General features: G+C 37.2%; 4 protein-coding genes across 12 annotated transcripts in view; 1 reads left to right on the forward strand and 3 right to left on the reverse strand.

Annotated features, from left to right (window-relative positions):
• The window catches only part of LOC129804471 (heparan sulfate glucosamine 3-O-sulfotransferase 5), a 271,187-nt gene that overhangs the window by 38,400 nt on the left and 208,520 nt on the right, over nucleotides 1-24,267 (reverse strand). The gene's annotated exons all lie outside the window — the stretch shown is intronic.
• On the reverse strand, nucleotides 982-2,795 carry LOC129804463 (pre-mRNA-processing factor 19). Its single transcript, XM_055851782.1, has 2 exons — nucleotides 2,646-2,795; nucleotides 982-2,559 (listed from the first exon to the last, which is right to left on the reverse strand). Exons 1-2 carry the CDS (start codon nucleotides 2,662-2,664, stop codon nucleotides 1,064-1,066), a joined length of 1,515 nt encoding a protein of 504 aa, XP_055707757.1. The 5' UTR covers nucleotides 2,665-2,795; the 3' UTR covers nucleotides 982-1,063.
• Nucleotides 5,994-16,867, reverse strand: LOC129804455 (solute carrier family 12 member 8). Its single transcript, XM_055851772.1, has 5 exons — nucleotides 16,457-16,867; nucleotides 16,224-16,388; nucleotides 15,413-16,162; nucleotides 10,054-11,013; nucleotides 5,994-6,963 (listed from the first exon to the last, which is right to left on the reverse strand). Exons 1-5 carry the CDS (start codon nucleotides 16,507-16,509, stop codon nucleotides 6,807-6,809), a joined length of 2,085 nt encoding a protein of 694 aa, XP_055707747.1. The 5' UTR covers nucleotides 16,510-16,867; the 3' UTR covers nucleotides 5,994-6,806.
• Nucleotides 19,692-24,267, forward strand: part of LOC129804452 (pre-rRNA-processing protein TSR1 homolog) — a 59,411-nt gene continuing 54,835 nt past the window's right edge. For 4 of the 9 annotated variants that reach the window (XR_008751986.1, XR_008751988.1, XR_008751989.1 and 1 more), the window contains exons 1-3: nucleotides 19,692-19,911; nucleotides 19,982-20,252; nucleotides 20,314-22,320. Coding sequence is in view for 2 of the 9 variants with exons in the window: in XM_055851769.1 (XP_055707744.1) it covers nucleotides 19,803-19,911; nucleotides 19,982-20,252; nucleotides 20,314-22,303 (2,370 nt within the window). In the remaining 7 variants the exon portion in view is untranslated. Of the gene's footprint in view, nucleotides 19,912-19,981; nucleotides 20,253-20,313; nucleotides 22,375-24,267 lie in introns of those variants that run through there. The other 5 variants (XR_008751991.1, XR_008751985.1, XR_008751987.1 and 2 more) reach the window with 2 other exon arrangements.

The following is a 24,267-nucleotide window of genomic DNA, read 5'->3' on the forward strand; positions in this document are numbered from 1 at the left end:
ACAAGCGACGCGGCGCACAAAATTTATTCAATAAAAGTAACAGTTTAATTGACTAATTTAGTCAAATAAAAGCACTTTTATCACTAGAATAATTCTAATTGATATAATGCATTTTAGAAAATTATCGTAACTTCCAAGATTTCCATACATCGACTTTATAAACGATGGAAGTTACGATAAAATCTTATTGTGTTTTTTCTAGGCGTCTACGCACTAGTAGAATTTTTTTTTAAAAAATTCTGACGGGTCTGCCTACATAGGGGAAATTTTCTTTAAAAAGGCATTTTTTTTTTTTAAAAAATTACTAATGTGTAGACGCCATAACATACATCTAAATATCGTCGGTTGCCTCAGCAACTGTGCTAACTGCATTTGTTTTATATCAGCATTCGTTGTAAGCAACGCATCGCTGTGCGGCGTTTGCAATGAATGAAGACACAAAGCAAATGCAGTTAGCACAGTTTCTGAGGCAACCGACGATATCTCATCTTTTAAATCATTTTATAAAGATTTTCTCGAAGGTAACTTACAGTTTATTAGTGCCACTTTTATTATTTTAACTCAAAAGCATCACATTCTGAGTTCATTTTTAGGAAAAATAAAGCTGAACTGAAAATTTCGCCTCCTAAAAAGTTATCTAAAGCAAGTTACGACAAATGCTGATTTAAACTGACGAAATATAAAAAATAATGTATTCGGAGAAATTAAGCATTAAATTCTTTTTAAATACAAATATTTATATGAGAAAATCACGGGAAAAAGTTTTGATTTGAGGGTTTTTTACTAAACCCAGAATCCTTTCGTAAGAAAAATCCTGTGGAAAACTGGAAACCTCCACGCTACGTTCCACCCTCATCCCTTCAAGATATTCACCACTTCGATGGAGGCGCCAGGTGAAAATTATGTACTAAAAATTAAGTTTAATTCCCGCCACGCTAGAGGCGCTAGTTGCATTGGAAAGAAAAAAGAAGTGTCCTCATGTCCACTTCTAAAATGCATTTATTTTCTTAAAACACGACGATTACAGTAGGAAATTCTTAGTAAATATTTTGCTGAAAGATTCTTACTCAAAGCCATAGAGCTTGAGGGTTCGATCCATACTCGTGGACGCCAAGTACTGAGCGTGTTTCCCAAATCTCACTCCAGTAGCCATTGCCGTGTGATCCTGAAACACTTTGAGTTCCTGCCACTGCTTACACAGATAAATCCTGATGTCTGTTCCGGCAATTGCCAAGTATGTTCCACTCTGATCGAAGCAGAGATCTTTGACCTCTTGTCCATCCTCCAGCTGGATAGTCTTGAAATTCTTCAATTTGCGCAAATCCCAGAGTTTTACGCACGAATCATCTGCAGCTGTAGCCAAGTAGTAGCCATTCTCGGAGAAGGAGATTGCTGTAATTGGGCCAGTATGCCCGGGGAAATTGGCCACATTGCTCTGCTCCTTGAGATCCCAAATTTTTACCTGAGAATCCTCAGTTCCTGTGCCAAAAATCAATCCGTCCGGATGGAATTGGGCCGTGGTAAGGCCCACGTCAGAAGTATCGAGGACTTTAGTGAGAAGACGTCCAGTACGAATGTCAGAGAAAGCCCAGTGTTTGTCTGCAGAAGTGGACAGGATGTAATCACTGGTAGGATGAAGAGATAGTCCAGTGACAGGTTGATCGTGGCAACGGAGCAGGAGAGTTGTTTGCGAAGTTGGGACATTCCAAATGCGAATAGTCGTATCCGGAGATCCAGTAATAACATAATCTTCTTCCGGATGATAGATAACCTTTGACACTTTCTTCGTGTGTCCCTTGAGGATCGCAATGACCTGTTCGGTATCCTTATTGAACACTGCAGCATTCTTATCATTTCCTCCCGTAATGATCTTATTGTGATCAGAGACACTGATGTCCAGAGCCAGAATTCCCGGAACACTGGCTGAATGCAGACCCGGATGGGAAGCCAAAGTGTGAAATCCACGTATTGTATCCTGCCCAATGAGCTCCTCTGGGACAGATCTACCACGTTTCTTACGCTCCTGCGTCAACACAGTTGCCTTCTCCTGCAACTTCTGAATGATCTCAGCACTCATGCCCACCTGTTCCACCGGCTGCGTCGCAATTCCTGCCGCCTCAGCCCCAATGGCCGGCTGTGGCACTCCTGTCGTAATATTTATCCCTGCCTGTGGCTTCAATGTAGCCAGAGCCTCCCTAGCTGCTGTCACTTCCTTATTCAACCTGGCAATCACCCTGCAGGCAGCATCGTGCTGATATAGAGCATGACTCAGCTCCTGCCTTGCCGTCTGAAGTTGCTGACGCTGCGTGAAAGTGTGCAGCATCAGTGAATCCCATTCATCCTGCATTGTCTTCAGAGTTGCCGGAATACTCGTTGCACTCGGTGGCTTTGGCTTGACAATCGGCGGCGTCTTTATCTCAATCAACTCCTCCACCTTCAGCTCCTTCCCACTGATAGGATCACATCCATTCTCAACAATATACTTCTCAATGATCCTCCGCTCAAAAATAGCCCCCGAATGGGGTGAAACGACAGGTTGATCCGGAACTTCATTTGTAACTGCGAAAATTTAGTTCATTTTAACCTTACTTTTTCCATCATCCCAATTTACGAACTTTTTAAGGAGATTCTGGTAATATACTTACTAGCACACACTAGAGCCATTTCTCTGGGATCAAATTCAGTACTTTCCGCACAACTGGAGAGGTTTTTTCACCCGGATTTTTTACTTTTCCGGCAGCACAACAAAGTCCCGTCAAACACTCTCGAAATGTCAGGCCGAAAATGGCGTCTGCAGTTTCGAATGATATTATCAAATCCTTCTCGATTAATCGGTAGTGAAGACACTGTCCCGCTGTAGTGTCCCAAAAAATTCTAAACACTGAAATTCTTTTTATTCTTGGGAAAACAAGTTCGTCTCAAAATGACACTAATTGCAATTAAAAAAAACTGCATTTGTTAAAAATAATAAAACACGACGAAAAAAGATCATGTTCGTTAAACACGAAAAGCATTTTAACTGAACGTCATAAAAATCGGTTTGTGTTTCGACTAAAGGAAATCGATACAATTCAAATTATATTTTTTTATTGGCTAAAACACTGAGAGAAATTTAAATAAATAGAAAGATTAAGCAAAATCATTATTTAAAAAATTATGTGCTTTGCTAAAATTAATTATTTATTTTCACGAATATTTTAAAACGGCAAATTTCTAATAAAAGTAAAAAAAATTAACATCGAAGAGTCCCATCTTTGCGGAATGCTCGAACTTACGAAACAGAGCTCTCCCCTCTCCGTGAATTTTGCAAAAAAGTATTTTTTGGTGCTGATTGGTTTAATACCGATTTAATAGATTCACAAATCATAAAAGTATTTGGAAATCGAAAATTGTTAATAACAAATGAACATTTTAGAATGTTCTGGCATGATTAGAAGAATACGGGGAAAACGGGCAAATAAAAACAGTAAACACGAAAAAAAAAGAGTCATTTACGATTAAGGATATTTCAACGATTTATTACCGATTTCAGAATTTCTCCAAAAAAAAGCCAAATTTAACAAAATCGGTTGAAAAATGAACCATTCCGGCAGTTCAGTAGGGGAATTCTATATTTTTTTGGCATTGTCATAATGAGTTCGAAACCTGACAATACCATAATTGAGTTTTTTCTCATTTTACATTAGTTCGAAAATGCAATTAATTAATTTTTAATGAAATTTCTTATGCAAATACTCAGTCTTAGTTAATTTGTTTAATAAATTCATTGCGATTTGAATTGCCAGAAATATCAAATATGTGACTTCTGACAGTTCCACGTGTGAAATGGCAATGTCACTGCAACCCCACAATTTCGAAAAATCTCTCTCGAGATTCGAATACAATTTGTCATGGCATTGCCAGAGTCGACAGACTATTACAAAATTCCCCTGCATGATGATTAAACTTTGACTTTAGAAAATGCAATGAAAACACTTAGGAGATTTTTCGAAATTGTGATTCTGTAGCAGTGACATTGTCATACTGAACAACCTCCAAAATACATCCAAAATAAATTAAATCATAGGAGCTATTTCCGAAATAAACCAAATATGGTTTTGGGGGGATGAAACCGGGTAGAAAAAATGAGGATCTCAGTAATGGTTCCCCTGGTCAACACAAAAAAACACATATTTAACATAAATTGGTTGAATATCTTCCAACGTAGTAAACCTTTGACCTTGGAAATTCGAAAATTCGATGTCGAAAATTTATTCGGTTATGTTATGGACGAAGTTCACCTGTAGAGGAATTCTGCAATTTTTGTGACATTATCGCACGTGAGTTCCAAACCTGACAACACCAATCGCGTTTTTTTCTCATATCACATGAGTTCGAAAATACAAATTACTGATTTTTAATGAAATTTCTTTACTTAGTAATATTATGCAAATATAATCCGTCTTTGTTGATTTATTTAGTAAAATTATGTGTCATTCAAATTGCCTGAAAATCTCAAATATGTGACTTTTGGCAATGCCACGAGAAATCGCAATGTCACAGCTACAGAATCACAATTTCGAAAAAGCTCTTCTGAGATTCGAATGCAATTTGTCATATAGCATTGCCAGAGAGCTACAGAATTCCCCTACTGGACCACCTCCTAAAACACAAAAAAAAATAAAAGAAATCGTAGGAAACGTTTTCGAAATAAACCAAAATACAGTTTGGAGGGCCATGGAAAGGGGGAGGGAAAAATAAAGATCACAGTACTGGAGGGGAATTCTGTAACGCTCTGGCAATGCCATATGACAAATTGGGTTCGAATCTTAGGAGAGCTTTTTCGAAAATGCGATTCTGTAGCCGTGACATTGCCATTTCAACTCACATGGCATTGTCAGAAGTCATATATTTGAGATTTCTGGCAATTCAAATGACAATGAATTTTGTTAAACAAATCAACCAAGATGTACCTACTATATTTTCATAAAATCATCAAGTAAAGGGATTTCATTAAAAATTCAATGAATTGCATTTTCGAACTCATACGATATGACAAAAAAAAGCTCGAATGGCATTGTCAGGTTTCGAACTCACGCGTGATAAATGCCACGAAAATTACAAAATTCCCCTACTGGAGGGGAATTCTGTAACGCTCTGGCAATGCCATATGACAAATTTGGTTTGAATCTTAGGAGAGCTTTTTCGAAAATGCGATTCTGTAGCCGTGACATTGTCATTTCAACTCACATGGCATTGTCAGAAGTCACATATTTGAGATTTCTGGCAATTCAAATAACAATGAATTTTGTTAAACAAATTAACCAAGACGTACTGTATTTTCATAAAATCATCAAGTAAAGGGATTTCATTAAAAATTCAATGAATTGCATTTTCGAACTCATACGATATGACAAAAAAAAGCTCGAATGGCATTGTCAGGTTTCGAACTCACGCGTGATAAATGCCACGAAAATTACAAAATTCGCCTACTGGAGGGGAATTCTGTAACGCTCTGGCAATGCCATATGACAAATTTGGTTTGAATCTTAGGAGAGCTTTTTCGAAAATGCGATTCTGTAGCCGTGACATTGTCATTTCAACTCACATGGCATTGTCAGAAGTCACATATTTGAGATTTCTGGCAATTCAAATAACAATGAATTTTGTTAAACAAATTAACCAAGACGTACTGTATTTTCATAAAATCATCAAGTAAAGGGATTTCATTAAAAATTCAATGAATTGCATTTTCAAACTCATACGACATGACAAAAAAAGCTCCAATGGCATTGTCAGGTTTCGAACTCACGCGTGACAATGCCACGAAAATTACAGAATTCCCCTCCTGGTCATTGGGTCGATTTATGGGAGGGGGATCCCCCTAAGTCTTGAAGTTCGTATCTCTTACCGTTTGACCTCTAGTTGGGTAACAAGTTTACGGACAGGATAAATATCCGAGGAGTTTAACCAATTCAATTAAACAGAATAATTCAAATAAAATAAAGAAAAAATTTCTACAATTGCAAATTGTAAATTTCTTTCATTTTTCTTCACAGTTACATGTTTATCAGTTAGAAATACATCAATTTGTGATTAAATCCTAGTCAAATTAATTGCGATAAATACAAGAATGTTTTTTTTTTGTCCAATACAATATTTACATTTTAGATAATATAGAAATAGAAATTTTCATTATTTAATCCTAGAAATATTTAAACAAAAAAAATTATAGAGATATACAAAAATAACTGATAAAATTGTGCTCTATCTAAAAGTTACTAAATTACTAATGATATTACATTAATTAATAAATATTATAAAAAAATTAAAATATCTATACATGTTCACTTTTTTTTTATTCAAAATAGAGTTTTGCTGCCATGAATGCATCTTTGAAAGGAATTCCAATAATCTACTGTTGCGTTTAATCATCCTCTGTAGGACATTGATATAATTTCATTTTTTCTTAATTATATAAAAACTTGATGAGAAAAGTAGAAGGAACAGAATTAATCTCTGGATTTATCAAAGGCACTTTACAACAAAAATAAAGCCTTGAGAATTTTGTGACAATTCATTAAGTAAACTCAATTCCAAAGCTATTTCAAATTAAATCTCATTTGTAATTTGAAAAAAAAAACAGGAAAATATACCAATTAATCTCTCAACTTTTCGGCAATATCTCTCATCGAAAATTTCTATATAAGTATATTTTTTTCTAAAGTAAACTTACTCAAATCCTTGGACATTGACTCCGTGATATAAAATTGCTTGGGCAGCCAGTAGAAAATATTTCTACACATTTAAACACTGTTTTTGTAAGTCTAAATATCAACATATTGTCCCTGAACGACGGATGATTGGTGGTAACGACGTCTCGAGGAAAAATCCTCATTTTCCTCATTGAGCTGAGCCTGAGTCACTTCGACGCCGGGGCATGAAGGTGTCACAACAATCTGCTCGTATTCATTTACACGTTTTCTATAACAAAATAAATAGATACGACTGTGAAAGCTGAAGACAAAAAAATTTAGTTCAAAGAAAATACTTTCAGACGTTTTCTATACAAGGAAATTTCGAAATACACCCATATAATACCGGTGAGTCTCGGAAAATCTCCCCTAGTGGTTCATTCCTGAGATAAATTTTATTCGTTCTCTCTGTTATAACTTCCTCAAGTGTGCCTCGACTAAAATAAAAAGTCATCCTATTCACAGCCGAAGCGTTTGTTCTAAAATAGTGTCTTGGATAAAAAGGAAATAGTACTCACTCAGCAGAAAAATTTATTAATATTCGAAAAATTCAAACTCACTTTCGAATTTTCAAACTAAATTTTCACTCAATGTGGGAAAAATTTATGATACCACACTAAGAAGCTGATCTTGTTGCTTTGATTTTCTTCACAACAAGCGAAAACAGATACATTTTGATTTGATACTCGAAACACTTCGAAATTCAACGAAAAATAAAAATGTAATGTTTTTGGGACTTTCGAAACCGATCTTCGAATTTTTTAAACGTCGGCTGTAAGTGAAGCAAACCTGGCAGACTTTATATTTTATTTTCAACTATTTCAAACTTCAGCCATGGCTTGAATTCTTTTTCTTTTTAATACATATATTTTATAAGACTTTGAAATCTTTCATATGAATATTGTACTTTCATGAAATCCTGCTTAAAGAGTTCTTCTTCTACTCTATATTAGAAAATCGAAAATGCCTGAGACTTCGAAATAGTTCTTGTTACTTTGTATCACATAAATCTGGATGAGCTGGCCAAAATCCCGAATGTGAAAATCCCGAAGACAAAATACGGAATGTTTCAGGATTTTGCCCATTCGGAATTTTGACTTTCGGGATTTTGACTTTCGGCGTTTTGCCGTTCGGGATTTTGGCCTACAAAATATTCGAATATACAAAACTAAAGGAGCTTTCAAAAAGGGATATTTTCTGCGGAGTTTTAAAGTTCAGAGAGAGATTATTATTACGAAATGGAGGTTTCGAACTAAAATTCCCCTCGTTCAGATACTGCCTTAGGGCTCATTTAAATGCGGGCGGATATTTCGAAATGCATTTTACTGTGCTATGCTCTAGTAGTAAGTCTTGAAAATCTTTCCTAGTGGTTTGTACAATAAATTGTTCAATTAATTAAAAAAAAATCAGTTGTCTGTTGGAAAGTCTTATGCCAACGCACAATAACTTTTATTTCGTAAACATGTTTTTGATATTTCAATGAGAGTGAGTGAGATCTAGATCTAGCCATCTCGCTCATTCTCATGAACATGTTTACGAACAAAAGTTATTGTGCGCTGGTCATTATGGTATGGTGCTATTCCAATGAAAAAATGAACATGTTTTTTAGCACATTACTGTTCTGAACTATTAAAAATGACCATGACTGTTCCCACATGTTTATTTCAATTAATGTCAGATGGTTTTCTGATCGGGTGAAAGCTTGTTCGGCGGGAATATTCGAATTCTGATTTCGGTTGGGAAATCGACAAGATTAATTTAATGTTTTCATTTTCATAGCATTTTGTACATTTTCTTTATCATGATAGACAAGATGTAAGGTTCTCTCTCTACACAAAAACTTCATATTTTCCCCAGTCCTCGTCGTGTTCTAAAATCACCAAACAGTCGTGACAGAAACCAATACAAAGAAATATCGATAATGCAGACGCATTTAAGAATAGTCAATTTCTAAAAAAAAACATGTAAATACATCGGCTCTTTTTCAATCGGGCGAAAAATTTTGTTGACAATTTTCACGTTTAATTATGAAGCTAATTCGCTCAAATTGCTGTATTTCTTCCTATTTTCTCGTGATGTTTTATAATTAAGCGCTTTTTGTGGAATTTACAAAGGCTTTGCCGCCTAAATCTATCGATAAACCGGATAACGTTTCGCCCCAAATGCCCATTTGAGAGAGAGCCTACTGTAAGTTACTAAGCGTAGTACACTGGTGTTCCTTTCGAAATATCCCCAAGAATATCCCCATTAAAATATTCCCTAAATAAATGCAGGAGAACACTCACTTAGATATCAAACAGAGTAAAAACCGTAATTTTGATAAAAGCCACTCTAGAATGCTCAATTTTCAAATTTCTTAATAGTGTTATTACAATGAAGGGGAGATCCTTTCTCTTGAACATTTTTTAGCACTTCACTGTTCTCAATCGCAATTGCTTCTGCATTATCGACTTTTCTCTGTGTTGGTTCCTGTCTCAACTGTTTTGCCTAGTCCTCGTTGTGTTCCAAACCACTAAACAGTCAACACAGAAATCAACACAAAGAAAAGTCGATTACGCAGAATCACTTGAGAAAAGAAATGTGCTAAAAAAATGTTCAAAAAAGGTTTCCCTTTTTATTTTCCACTGAAATAGAATAGCACCATAAATTTTCTTTTTTGAATTGTCCTGAAAATTACAATCAAACTGCATGTGTCGGTTTTAATCAGTGATGGTCAAGTACCCATAAATGAATTATCTTTTCCATTTTTTCATTTGTCCGGTAAGCTTTTGACTGACTAAACATTCTAAAAACCGCACTTTATAGCCAATTATCAATCTCCAAATGATTTTTTTGTTGATCAATCAATTTAATCGCTTATAAAGCGGTATATTCACCATCAAATCAAGCGAAAAGATAATTCAGGGACAGCTATGTCTTATGATTTGGAGCATTCCGCAAAGCTGAGAACGCAGACGCTACTTCAGAGATTTTTTATTCTGTGAAGCACTCTTAAGAAAATTTAAATTCTTAAACTATTTTTCACATTTGTCTTTAAATTCATCTTAACAGTGTTATAAAAATTTACCAATGAAATGAACCTAATTAAACTTTTTTTTTAGTTAAACAATTTTGCTTGAAGCACAGCCTACTTTGATTTCTAGTTGATAATCTTGAAAAGGTGCTGATAAAATCTGAAACTTGAAATTACTTTCTCATTCTTTTCACTTCCCTGACAATTTCACGGATGTTAATTTTAACAACGTTCCACTAGACTCCCTACGAGTTCCCACGTCTTCATAATTTCAATCACCATAATTAGAAAAGAGAATAAACTTACCCAAAACACCGGAAAATCACTCCTTTGAGCCACACAAAAAAACGAAACTCATGAGCCAGTCCGGGCTTCACGGCCGGATTGGCCGTTCCCACGTAGAACCACACAAGAAAGACAACCACAAGACAGGCCAGAGCATAGATCCAATGCACCAGCAGCATGATAAGAATCTTAATGGCGGCTCCCATGAGTGAAGCCCATCTGTTGCAGAAGCCCGAATACCAATTCTTCGTCTTGGAGTGAATGTGTGGTCTGGCAGCAGCAATTGGCTCATCATCCTCAACACTCTCCTCTGCAGCATTTGTACTGTTGACCCCGCGAAAGACAACGTCGGAATTGATGGATTGAGTGGTGGATGAATTGGGGATGTGATTATGATTGTGACTTGGAGTGTTGGCCTGAGAATTTGGCGGTGAGGACAGATTCTTGTGCCTCGTGCGTTCTGGAAACAAGTGATCCAGGTCATTATTCTCCTCCATTGTCGCCCCATACCGACGAGATTCGTAGGAAGGGCTCTGTGCCTGAATCCTGAATCTCTCCTCCCTTCGACTCTGAATGTCAAAAGTTTGTGCCAGAGCAAAGTAGGAATAGTCAATGCAGGCATAAGTCAGCAGAAAGGGCATCGTCACAATTGGCGCCAGAGTGTTGATATCGCCCACAATAATAAAAGTTATTGTCACAGTGGCCACCACAGCCATCGCATAGAGAGGCACCTTATTCGGACCTCTGCCCTTTCCCAGTATCCCAATCCCAGGAATAACACTCTCATTTGCAATACTCTGCAGCACCCGAGGAGTCCCATACATTGCTCCCAGGCACGAAGACATGCTGCTCACGTAGATTCCAGCCAGGAGCAACATCTGAACTGCCGACACTTTTACCACGATCATAAAGTCCGTGAAGAGATGTTCTCTTTTCACGATGGCCCCCAAAAAGAGGGCAAAAATTAAGTAGAGAACGGTCCTGGAAAATTAAATTGATTCATTGATTGATTGAAAGCACGAAGTGCTATCACACTAGGATTTTTCACAATTTAATTTTAAATTGAATTCAGCAAATTGAGCATAAAAATTGCTAGAACCACTTGAAATTTTTCATAGCCAGGACACATTTTTGCGAGAAATTTGCTAAATTAAAGAAAGCCGCGCAGATTGCCAGTTGTTTTATTTTGTCATTTGTGATTTTGTTACATTATTAGAAAAATGAGTGAGTCCAGTGATGAGGAAGAAATTTTCCTACTAGGATACATGTTCAATAAAAATGTGTCTCAAGGTAAAATGAAGAGATCGTGTGCCAGAAAATAGATCCAAGAGAGATCTACTCACGGATTCATTGAAAAAATATGTAATGATATCGCAACTGGTAATTTTTTTTGGACACAACAATTTTCTTCGTATGGCTACTGAAGAATTTGAGGAACTACTTCACATAGTTGGACCTCATTTGCAGAAATAAACTACGAAAATGAGGGTCCCTATATCGCCTAAAATTGTTGAGCAATTTTAACATTTTAATTTGCTGAGTTGAAATTAATTTGAGCAACCACATTTATGCTATTTTAGCATATTTAAACATGTTTTGATGGACCAAGTATTAGTTTATATCAATAAATAAGCGAAAATCTATTTATTCAAATGATTTTTAATGCAAAATAACGCATAGGAACAATTCATCTGAAAATTAAATTGAATTTACAATGGTTTATGCGAAATTTAGTTCGATATCGCTCGTTCGAAATTATCAACTAAGATCTTCTCACGATTCTGAGATTTAATTGCGTTTAAAATGGGAATTTATTAGTGACATTTTTTAGTACATTACTGTTCTAAATGTGTCAAGTGGTAGAGCACTCGCTCTATGATGCAAGTGTCCCGGATTCGAAACCCATTTAGGTCACCAGAAAATTTTCTGGCGTTAAAGGTGTTCGAATTGCATCCAGTGAGCTTCACTGGGCTTGATTTCACGTCGCAAGGGACTGACAATCTCATCCCGTATAAGAAAAAAATAATAGTGGATGTTCCGAACTCCCCTTGCAGGAAGGCCTAAGTTCCTCTATAGAACATTGTGCCACCATTATAATTATTATTATTGTTCTCATGTGCTTCTGCGTTATCGACTCTTCTTTAAGTTGGTTCCTGTCATGACTGTTTTTCCAGTCCTCGTCTTGTTCCAAAACTACCAAACATTCGTTACAGGAACCAACACAAAGAAAAGTCGATTAAAAAGAAGCATATGAGAAGAGACATGTACTAAAAAAATATTTAGTACAAGTCCCCTGCCACTCTTATGGTATCATTCCAATAAAGAATTAAAAGGAGAAAATCTTTCTCCTGAGTCTTACTTATGGACGTTAAACACTTATGGACAGCGTGCAAAAATCTTAAGTTATTACCTAAAACAAATTTCGAAAAATCATAAAATTATTAATTTACAATGTGAATTTGCGATTTTTCGAAATCTCTTCTAAGTAAGAATTAAGATTTTTGCACGCTGTCCATAAGTGTATAACGTTCATAAATAATGACTCAACCCTAAATGACTGCACTCATATGCTTCTGCGTTATAGACTTTTCTTTGTGTGGGTTCCTGTCTCGACTGTTTTGTCCACTCTTCTTTTAAAGTTCCAAACCTACCAAATCAACACAAATAAAAGTTGACTACGCAGGACAACATGAGAACAGTCATGTACTAAAAAATTTAAGGGGAAAGATTCTCCTTTTACAATTTTCATTGGAATAACACCATAAAAGTAAAAAGGGGAAATTTTCTCCTGAACATTTTTTAGCACAAGAATGTTCTTAAGTGTTTTTGCATTATCGAATTTTCTTTGTGTCTGTTTCTTTCTAGGCTGCTTATCCCAGTCCTTTTTGCCCTCGTCGTTTTTCAAAATCGCCACAGTCGTGACAGGAACCAGCACAAAAAAGTCGGTTATGTAGGAGCACTTGAGAACCCAGATAAGTTTCAAATAATAGGAGCGTGAACTCATTAGACTCACTTTGTGCATATACCAAAAAGTGTTTCTGGAAGAGAAGGGGGGAATGAGATCATACATTATGATTCCATTACAGGTCAACTTTTTTTAGGGAGGCAAGAACATTCAAACTTCATTTGCTCTACATGAGTCTCCGCTTGAAAAATGCAAATTTTGACCTTTTTGACTTTTCCATATAGGGCTAACAACAATTTTTAGAAATACGATTTAAAGTTTGGGTATATTTTTTGTGAAATAAAATAGGTGATTGAAAAGCAATGTAAATCTTTTAAAGAAATAGCGATAAAAAAATTTGTTACAAAATTGCAATAAGGTTTTCTAAGACTGATTTTAATAACTATAAAGACTTGGTTTAAATGCTTGACATGGGGTTTCATTCTCTTATTTCTCCAAAAGGTTGATTGGAGTATTTTTAGGTTATGTTATGACCAACGCACAATAACTTTTGTTTGCAAACATGTTTTCAAAATTTTTCACAAGAATGATCGAGATGACTAGATCTAGATCTCACTCACTCTTATTGAAATGTCAAAAAGATGCTTACTAAACAAAATTTATTGTGCGTTGGGCACGTTGGGCATTAAACGTATCCTCAAAAATGCAAAATATATTAATCTGCTGTGTATAGAATTTTTTAAGCAAACACTTAATGAAAAAAAAATAATATTCAAAACCATTCTAAGTATTTGTCTCTCAAAAAGACAAACTTTATGAGAATAATTGATAACATTTGGAGATTTTTTAAGGATCATATCGTACAAAAAATTTAGGGTTATGTTCAAAATATCCTGACACTACATTTTAGTTTCTTAGCTGAATACAAATAAGAGAATTAGGCAAGAGCTGATTTTAATTTTTTTTTTGCTGGATGAGATAATTGAAATTGATTATTATTTTTTTAAGGTTAGGTTATAATCATACATAACCTAAACTTCGACAATAACCTGTCTTTGAAATTACAAAATCTGCCTCATGTCTAAACATTTCATGTTTCATTCTATTATTTTCATTTGAAAACATACCCTCAATGACTGTTTAACAGATAAATAAAATATAACTTAATACTCAGATATTTTAGAGAAAAAAATGTTATTAAAAAACGAAATAATAAGCGTATCAAATTTCGGCATAATTGCTTGCAAGCGCAAGTCTAGAACATTTTAGATCGTCTTTGTTTTCTCTAAAATCATTCTTAAATACATTTTAAAATTAATAAAACTATGGACATTAGCTTTGGGTAATATTTCGGCCACCATTATACTCATAGTTCCTTTCCCTTACAGAATTCTTCCAAGGCCTTTTTCACATGATCTCGTTCGTCGAAGCGAATTTTTTTGTTTTTTTTTTGTATTGTATAATCTCTAGAGTACGCAAAAAATAAAAATTTATGGAAATTTGAGGAAAGTGGCCGAATTTGCAAGCTTGCCGAAATTGTAAGATGGACGAAATTTTACGCTGGCCGAAATTTGGTACAGTTACCCTAAAAAATCTCCACAATGCACATATGAGAGAACTCTGAGAAAAAAAAGAAGGTGCGATTAAAATTTTTTTTCTCGTAACTTTAACACTTCTTAGGTGTAAAAATATATCAACATTTTTTAATGTTAGTTTTACACCTTTTTAAGGGTAAAATTAATATCAAAAAGGGTAACTTTAACTCCTAGTACACCTAAAAAGCATAATATTTACACCGATTTCGGATCAATACTGCAGGGTAAAATAAACATTTCCGGAATGGTATTTTAACTTTTTCGGAATTCTCTGTGTTCAAATTGTTTAAAAAAATACGTTTCTCAGTGCCTTAAATTTTAATTTTATTTTATAAACTTCAAGGGTTCTAGAAAAATTTCGGTCATATGGAGACCTTACGCTTTTTCATTATGAAGAATTAAATTTGTTCAGTAGAACTGGAGTTGTGGTCATTTAAGTATCAAGTATCAAAAGGCCAACATCTATTTTGCCTGATACAGGAGAAAATTCAAATTAATTGTAACTAACAAAAAATGAAAAATTCAATCTAAAATTTTCATAAATGTAACGTTTCGCAAAATAAGGATACTTCACTAATTGTTGCCAAAGTATGACCAGCGCACAATAACTTTTGTTTGTAAACATGTTTTCAAAATTTTCCATGAGTATGAGCGAGATGACTAGATCCAGATCTCACTCACTCTTATTGAAATGTCAAAAACATGTTTACTAAACAAAAGTTATTGTGCGTTGGGCATATTATTTAAAAAAAATACGCAAGAAATAATGAACCAACCCGATATCATGTGAATTTCATTTCTATTTTATGAATGACTTTTATAAAGTGTGGCTTTCTCTTTTAATTAAAATGCTAAAAAGACAAGAAAATGAAAAACTTACGATGTGCTGAAAGCTGCCAGAGTCCCATTGGGAATGTCCGTTGAAGGTGCTCTCAGATCTCCGCTCATGTTGATCCCCGACAGAATTCCCGTGATTGTCGGGAAGAAGACACCAAAGACGCGAAACCATGTGTACCCATCTTGATAATCAGCCCACATATTGAGCTGGAAGTTGCCACTGAGGAATCCTTCTATGCCATTTTCCGGATCATGAGCCACAAAAGAGCCAATGATGAAGTCCAGAGCAGAGAGAAGGAGAACAACCAGAAGGGCAAATTGAAGCTTAACCACCCATTTTACCCCAGCTACATTGATAATGCCTAGGAGGAGCACAGCTCCGGCAGCAAAGCCCCTAATTGCCCAGGTATTGCCTGGATAGCCCACAAGACCTGCCATGGACTCCCCGAAACCCAGAACATTGAGAGCACAGCCCACAGCTTGACCGAAGCAGTACAGCAGCCCCAGAGAGCCACCAAATCTCGAGCCCAGAGTGTGGGCTATGAGGAAATAAACTCCTCCACTCTCCACGCGACATCTCTCACAAATCCCAACGGCTGAGAGGACAGAGATGAGCGCTATTGACACGGAAGCTATGATTATCAGCACAGCATTGAGAATTCCCGCTTGGGCTACAATCCAGCCAGAGCGGAGGAATACAATAACACCGAAGATATTGATGAGGCAGGAAGTGAAAACACCATCCCAAGTTCCAAACAGAACAGGCTGTGATATGAAGAAATTTGTTCGCCACCTGAAATCAATCACTGTCAAGGGAGTGCCAGGGAAACAAAGTGGAGTAGATTGGGTCTCACCATGGCTTGTCTCCTTGCTCTTCGGCAAAGATCTCATTGGCTCCGGAAGCTTGATGTCCACCAGCTCCGTACTGATATTCGTCTCCTAAATCCACAAAACCCCCTGAATTGCCACGAGGACGGGCTCTGTTGTAGTGATGGGGCTCCTCATTGCCCAAACCATATCTATTGCAAAACACATACCTCAATTCCTGGCCAAATTCCTAGGAAAAAAAAACTGGGAAAATCCTCACCTTGACCAATCAACATCTGTCCGTCGATAGTTTGTTCGATCATCTGCTTCCATTGTTGTTTCCTTGGCAAATACCACACTCCCGCCACACGAATCCCTCTTATCAGAACACCTCACCACTTATCACTTTCCCGGAGTGAACATGTAAAAAAATTCTTCGGTTTCCGTGTGCAAAGTTTTCAGTGATTTTTTCAGCAGCCCACGCGACTGATGTCATTCCTTTGAGCCACTCCTTCCAATTTCAACTTGCCGCATGCACTAATGACCAGAGGAGCATCTCACGGAATTGGTGAATATCCCTGGAGCACTCAGATACAGCCAGAAATGGGAGAAATGCAGAAAAATCACAGATTTTTACACAGAAAACACGACATGAATCACACTCCCGGATGACAACTGAATAGTGCTGCCATCGTGTGGTGGTGACTGGAAAAGCGTAGAAAGAGAAGAATAATCCCAGTGGTCAATCCACACATTACAGTACACATGAGAACTACTATCCAAAATCCAGTATGCATTCTCGTAAGTAAACCTTAAATTTTTTAAATGCAAGATGAATAAAAACAAATAGGGTAGAGTAAGTACTTTTCGCCACCTTAAGGCTTGACACCCTTATAATTCTTACACCTTTTGTCGAAATAAAATTAAATTTTGTGTACAAATGCTTTGAAGCATTGTCTATCTATTGAACCAGGAGACTTTCCGGGAACTTTTGAGTATCTGGTTGAAAAAGTACATTTCCTGCAACAATGCATGTTTCAGTACTTTTCAAAAGGGCTTACTGGCGAAAAAGTACTGACTCTACCCTAAAGGTGGCCCAGATCGGACTGGTGATGACGTAGATACTTTTTAGAGGTTATGTCAAAAATCATCTGTCCGTGACTCGCACCAAAATCATGCGAATACTTTTTCTATAAAATGTTTGGAATATTCATTCATTCATTCATTTTCAACCGCTTATCCCTATTGGGGTCGCGGGCCCATGACATCCAAATTATCAGCCCACGCTTGTCGATCCTCTGCCACTTCATGAAGATGTTCGGGTTCGATCCCAAGGCGTTTTAAGGCAAGATTCTGAATTTGATTCAGCCACCTTGTCCTAGGTCTGCCTCGAGGTCGACGCCTTCTCACATGGCTTGCATAGCTTTTCTGGGGAATCTTTTTCTATCCATGCGCTGAACATGTCCATACCATACCATCGAAGTTGTGATCTCTCAACCCGAAGAAGCAGCTCCTCGACTCTTAGTTCCTCACGAACGGCCACATTCCTCACTCGATCTCGACGAGTGATTCCCTTAACCGGCCGAAGGTACCTCATCTCGGCAGCTTGTACTCGCGATCTTATACTTTCGGTCATTACCCAAATCCCATGACCATATGTGAGAATAGGAATAAACACAGCTTTGAAAACCGATAACTTATCCGAACGGCTGAGCTCGGCCTTCCTCACCACGCTTCCGCCAAGCTCCCTCATTACTGCAGAAGCTTGACCGATTCGCGACGATAGTTCGGTGTGAACCCAACCATCACTAGTGAATAACACCCCGAGATACTTGATACTTGAACTTTTGACGCTCAATTCTATCGCTAAACCGGATGACATTTTGTCCCATATTCCCGATTGAGAGAGAGTCTACTGTAGTAATATATATCTATAGTATATATATATATCTATAGTATATATATCTGTAGTAATATATATCTATCATTAATTCAAAACAAAACAAGCGACGTGGCGCACAAAATTTATTCAATAAATCTTATGAAATAAAAGCTTTTAGGGACAGGGATAACAGTATTATTGACTAATTTAGTCAAATAGGGAAATGTTGGCATGGTTCGCACAGAGTGAACCTTCAAACAACGCAAATTTTCTCTTTATTTGAAAAGAGCTAGTTCGTCATTTCTTAGCCATAGGATACATAATTATTAAGCTCATGAAACGAGATGAGAAATGGTAAGTCAGCTCTTTGCAAACAAAGAGAAAGTTTGCATCGTTTGAAGGTTCACTCTGTGCGAACCATACCTACATTCCCCTAAAGGCGCTTATTATCACTAGAATATTTCAAATTGGTATTTTTGAAAATTGTCATAATTTACATGATCTCCATACATTGAAAGTTACGGCATTATTATAAACGATGGATAAGTTACGATAAAATATTATTGTGTTTCTTCTAACATATATCTTAATCATCTCAAAATATCTCAGCTTTTAAATTATTTTATAAAAATTTTCTCGAGTTAACTTACAGTTTATTAGTGCCACTTTTATTATTTTGACCCAAAAGTATCGCATTCGGGGTTCATTTTTAAGAAAAATAAAGCCGAACTGAAAATTTCGTCTCCTGAAAAGTTGTCAAAAGTAAGTTACGACAAATGCTAATTTAACACTTGGAAGGACCCTAGTGGCAGCCGCTGCCAATTTAGTTTTCAATTTAATTTTTTATAGTGAAGAATATATCATTTCGCCTGGAGGCATGATTGAATGCGTGCTGAATTTATCTGGCTATTTTTTCGTTATAAAACTTTTAATAAAAATTAAATATTAATGTAAATATATTACAAAAACAAAAAACTGCACTCGGAAGGACCAAGTGGCAGTTGCTGCCATATGCATTTTATATTGGAGTTTGACGTTCTGCAGATGTAATTTTCTTGATTGTTAGTGTATAAAAGCCTTAAAAGAACAAATTGAAAGTATTTTTGCAAATTATTGAGAAGAATTATGGGGGAAAGTGACATGCCTTTGAATGCGTCAGTTTTTGAATGCTTCAATTTTTCTCTTATTTCCCAAAGCTAAAAATCCATTTTGTTAAGCGAAGTTAATAGAAAATAGTTAATAGTATTAACTATTGTTCATAAAGTAGATTTTTTGCTTTAAAAAATAAGAGAAAAATTGAAACATTCAAAGGCAGACCACTTTCCCTTACTCCATGATTCTGATAAAGATGAAAACATCGAATGGTTAAAAATCTTTAGATACAGTACCCAAGGAGATGAAATTTCTGATTCAGACACCAGAAAAGAACTGACTAAAAGCTCCGGATTTTTAAATATAAGTAAAAATATCAAAATATTATGTAAAATTCGATAAATGGCAGCGGCTGCCACTTGGTCCCTTCGTGACACTTTTATAGTTAGGGTTCTACGATGTGTTAACTGACGAATTACTTGCATACCTTACAAATGCATTACAAATTAGTGTAGACTATGCCTTACAATTTGTCAGGCATGACAAAGATAGTTGTGGATTGCCCACTGGGAAGAAGAATTCACGTGGAAAAGTTGTTGCTCTCATCCGGAAAAGTGTTTTATCGGTGATTTTGTGGGAAATACGCCTGAAAATGAGTAATACTCAGCACAGGCATCGTCATGGGAGTCTCAAGCAGACAAATAAAGCCCATAAAACTGGTAGACATCGCTCAAAATCAGCAGTTGATAATGCCAATAAAGGTATAACCTTACTTTTTGGGGGCGCTTTGCAGCTGATGAAAATGTTCTCTTTTTTTTTAATCTCTTTTAGGAAAGACTTCTGTCAAAGCAGTGACTAGGAAGATGGACAGAGTCATGAGCAGAGACAGTCGCCGGCAGCAGGCTCAGCAATTGAGGAAGAACAAGCGCGCAGACACGATGAACAAAAAGAGGCAACTTGGGACTTCAGAATACGCCCCATTTCTCGTGTGTCTGTTACCTCTGGAAGCCAGCATTGATCCCCGATCCACCCTAGACATGCTGGAAAAGTGCGATCCTGAAGCATTGGTGTACAAAAATTTGTCAGGGATCACTTATTTGAGGTAAAAATGTTTTCTTGCAGGTTTTTGTGTAATTTTCCTAACGCGGCCTTCCTTCCTCAAGCGTGCCTCGTTTTAAACAGAGGTTTTCATTTATTGTGCCCCCGGTGGGACGAGGTAATGAATTCACAGCTTTGGACTATCTCAAAGTAGCTGACACTACAATCTTCATTGTTTCTGCCAATAATCCGGAAGGAGAGATTATGGATAGATGGGGCTCTAGAATCTTTCAAATGGCCATGGCACAGGGCCTGCCAACACCGACTTTTGCCCTGCAGGATCTCGAATCGATTGCGCCGAAGAAAAGGATCCCCATGAAATCCTCAATTCAGAAAATTGTGGAAAAACTTATTCCGGATCAGAAACTTGTGACTTTAGACACGAATTCTGATGCTCTGAATCTCTTGAGGAAGATTGGGGCGCAGAAGAAGAATAAATTGAAGAATAGGATGTGTCGTCCTCATTTGTATGCTGACAAAGTGGATTATTGCCAGGAAGTGCTAAAGGTGACGGGATATTTGAGAGGAACTCCTCTGGACGTCAATAGATTGGTGTACATTCCTGGTCTGGGAGACTTTCAGATGGCTCAGATTGACGTGACAACAGATCCTTATCCAATTGACAAGAGGAACATCGACCAGGAGATTGCAACGAAGGTTTTTGCTGTGGCTGATGAGAAGCTGCAGACACCTCTGGACCGGGAAAATGTCTTGAATGAAGTGGAAATGGAAGAGGAATCTGAAGATGTGACAGAGGAGGCGACAGAGAAGCCCAAAAAGCTCATAAAGAGGGTTCCCGTGGGCATGAACAGCTATACGGCAGCCTGGATTCCGGATGTGGAAGAAGTGGACGATGAAGATGAGAGTGAGGAAGGATCTAGCGATGATGATGACGATTTCATGTCATGTGCCTCGGAAGTCGATTCAAATGCCGAAATGGAGGATGAAGGCTCTCAAAATGGGGACGATGAAGGGTATCAGGAGATCACAGAGGAGGAAGGTGTCTCGGATGTTGCTAAGTATGACAATGAGATGGACTTTGAGGAGGAAAAAAGGAGCCTGGAGAAGATGAAGGCTGCCCGGACAGATAAACTCTGGCCAGATGAGATTGATACTCCACAGGATATTCCCGTAAGGCTGAGGTATCAGAAATACCGGGGTCTTGAGTCTTTCAGGACATCTCCATGGGATACAGAAAAAAATCTCCCGAGTGACTACAGCAGGATCTATAATTTTGAAAATTTCCGGAATAGAGCTCGCTTTGAACTGAAGGAAGCAGAAAATGTCCTTGGAGTCCCAGCTGGACTCTATGTCACTGTCCACATTAAGGGAGTCCAACAGAGTCTCTGGGAGGCTTTCAGCTCAGCGCAGGACAGTGAGAATTTTATCCTCTACGGATTGCTGCCCCATGAGCACAAAATGTCCCTGGTGAATTGTGTCTTACGCCGAACTCCAGAATCTGAGATTCCCATTGAGTCCAAAGAGAGACTGATCATCCAATGTGGCTACCGACGCTTCATCACAAATCCCATCTTCAGCGAACACACGCACGGCAACAAATTCAAATTTGAGAAGTTTTTCAGGCCCAATGAAATTGTTGTGGCCAGCTTCTATGCTCCCATCCAATACCCACCGGCTACAGTTATGTGCTTCCGCTCCAATCCGGACTCGAGTGTCTCACTCGTAGCTGCCGGAAGTCTACTAACCTGCGATCCCAATCGCGTAGTCCTCAAACGGATTCGTCTCAGTGGGCATCCGTTGAAGATCTACAAGGATTTTGCCGTTATCAGATTTATGTTCTTCAACTGCGAAGATGTTAACTACTACAAACCCATTAAATTGAGGACAAAGTGTGGCAGGATGGGACACATCAGGGAGAGTCTGGGAACTCATGGACACATGAAATGTCGCTTCGATGGGCAACTAAAATCCTACGATACCGTTTATCTGCAACTGTACAAGAGAATCTTCCCCAAATGGACTTATCAGGAATGCCTCAAGACAGAACTTCCTGCCAAAGGAGCTCCAGCGGCTGGCCGAATGGACGTCGATTGAGAGAGGTATTTTCTAAGGTAAGTGAGCAAGATTTTCTGTGCAGAATAAAAATTATTCTCTAAAAAATTGAATTGGTTACGCATTTTATTGCTCAATAAGTATATTTTATAACTTTACAAAAATTTCCCTATTCTCAGAAAATTTCCCTTTGCCCCAAAGGACGAAACTAAAAATTTCCCAAAACAGAAAATTTCCCTTTGCCCCAAAGGACGAAACTAAATATTTCCCAAAACAGAAAATTTCCTTTTGCCCCAAAGGGCGAAACTAAATATTTCCCAAAAATAGAAAATTTCCCTTTGCCCCGACAGGAAATACTGATAACTTCCCAAAACACAGAAAATTTCCCTTTGCCTCGATAGGCGATACTGATAATTTCCCAAAACACAGAAAATTCCCCTTTGCCCAAAATGACGAAACTAAAAATTTCCCAAAACACAGAAAATTTTCCTTTGCTCCAAAGGACGAAACTAAAAAATTCCCAAAACACAGAAAATTCCCCTTTGCCCCAAAGGACGTAACTAAAAATTTACCAAAACACAGAAAATTTCCCTTTGCCCAAAATGACGAAACCTAAAGTTTCCCAAAACAAAATTTCCCTTTGCCCCGACACACGATACTGATAAGTTCGCAAAACACAGAAAATTTCCCTTTGTCCCAAAGGACGAAATTGAAAATTTCCCAAAACACAGAAAATTTCCCTTTGCTTAAAGGTACGAAACTAAAAACTTCCCAAAACACAGAAAATTTTCCTTTGCTCCAAAGGACGAAACTAAAAATTTCCCAAAACAGAAAATTTCCCTTTGCCCCAAAGGACGAAACTAAAAACTTCCCAAAACAGAAAATTTCCCTTTGCCCCGACAGACGATACTGATAACTTCCCAAAACAAAGAAAATTTCCCTTTATCTCAAAGGACGAAACTAAAGATTTCCCAAAATACGGGAAATTTCCTTTTGCCTAAAATGACGAAACTAAAAACTTCCCAAAACACAGAAAATTCCCCTTTGGCCCAAAGGACGAAACTAAAAACTTCTCAAAACACAGAAAATTTCCCTTTGCCCAAAATTACGAAACTAAAAAATTCCCAAAACAAAATTTCCCTTTGCCCCGACAGACGATACTGATAACTTCTCAAAATACAGAAAATTTCCCTTTATCCCAAAGGACGAAACTAAAAATTTCCCAAAACAAAATTTCCCTTTGCCCCGACAGACGATACTGATAACTTCTCAAAATACAGAAAATTTCCCTTTATCCCAAAGGACGAAACTAAAAATTTCCCAAAACACAGAAAATTCCCCTTTGCCCCGAGAGACGATTCTGATAACTTCTCAAAATACAGAAAATTTCGCTTTGCCCCAAAGGACGAAACTAAAAATTTCCCAAAACACAGAAAATTTCTTTTTGCCCCGACAGACGATACTGATAACTTCTCAAAATAGAGAAAATTTCCCTGTGCCCCAAAGGACGAAATTGAAAACTTCCCAAAACACAGAAAATTCCCCTTTGCCCCGACAGACGTAACTGAAAACTTCCCAAAACACAGAAAATTTCCCTTTGTCCCAAAGGACGAAACTAAAAATTTCCCAAAACACAGAAAATTTCTTTTTGCCCCGACAGACGATACTGATAACTTCTCAAAATAGAGAAAATTTCCCTTTGTCCCAAAGGACGAAACTGAAAACTTCCCAAAACACAGAAAATTCCCCTTTGCCCCGACAGACGATACTGATAACTTCCCAAAACACAGAAAATTTCCCTTTGTCCCAAAGGACGAAACTAAAAATTTGCCAAAACACAGAAAATTTCCCTTTGCCCAAAATTACGAAACTAAAAATTTCCCAAAACAAAATTTCCCTTTGCCCCGAGAGACGATACTGATAACTTCCCAAAATACAGAAAATTTCCCTTTGTCCCAAAGGACGAAACTGAAAACTTCCCAAAACACAGAAAATTCCCCTTTGCC

Source organism: Phlebotomus papatasi, chromosome 2 (genome assembly GCF_024763615.1).
Source record: "Phlebotomus papatasi isolate M1 chromosome 2, Ppap_2.1, whole genome shotgun sequence".
Taxonomy (NCBI): domain Eukaryota; kingdom Metazoa; phylum Arthropoda; class Insecta; order Diptera; family Psychodidae; genus Phlebotomus; species Phlebotomus papatasi.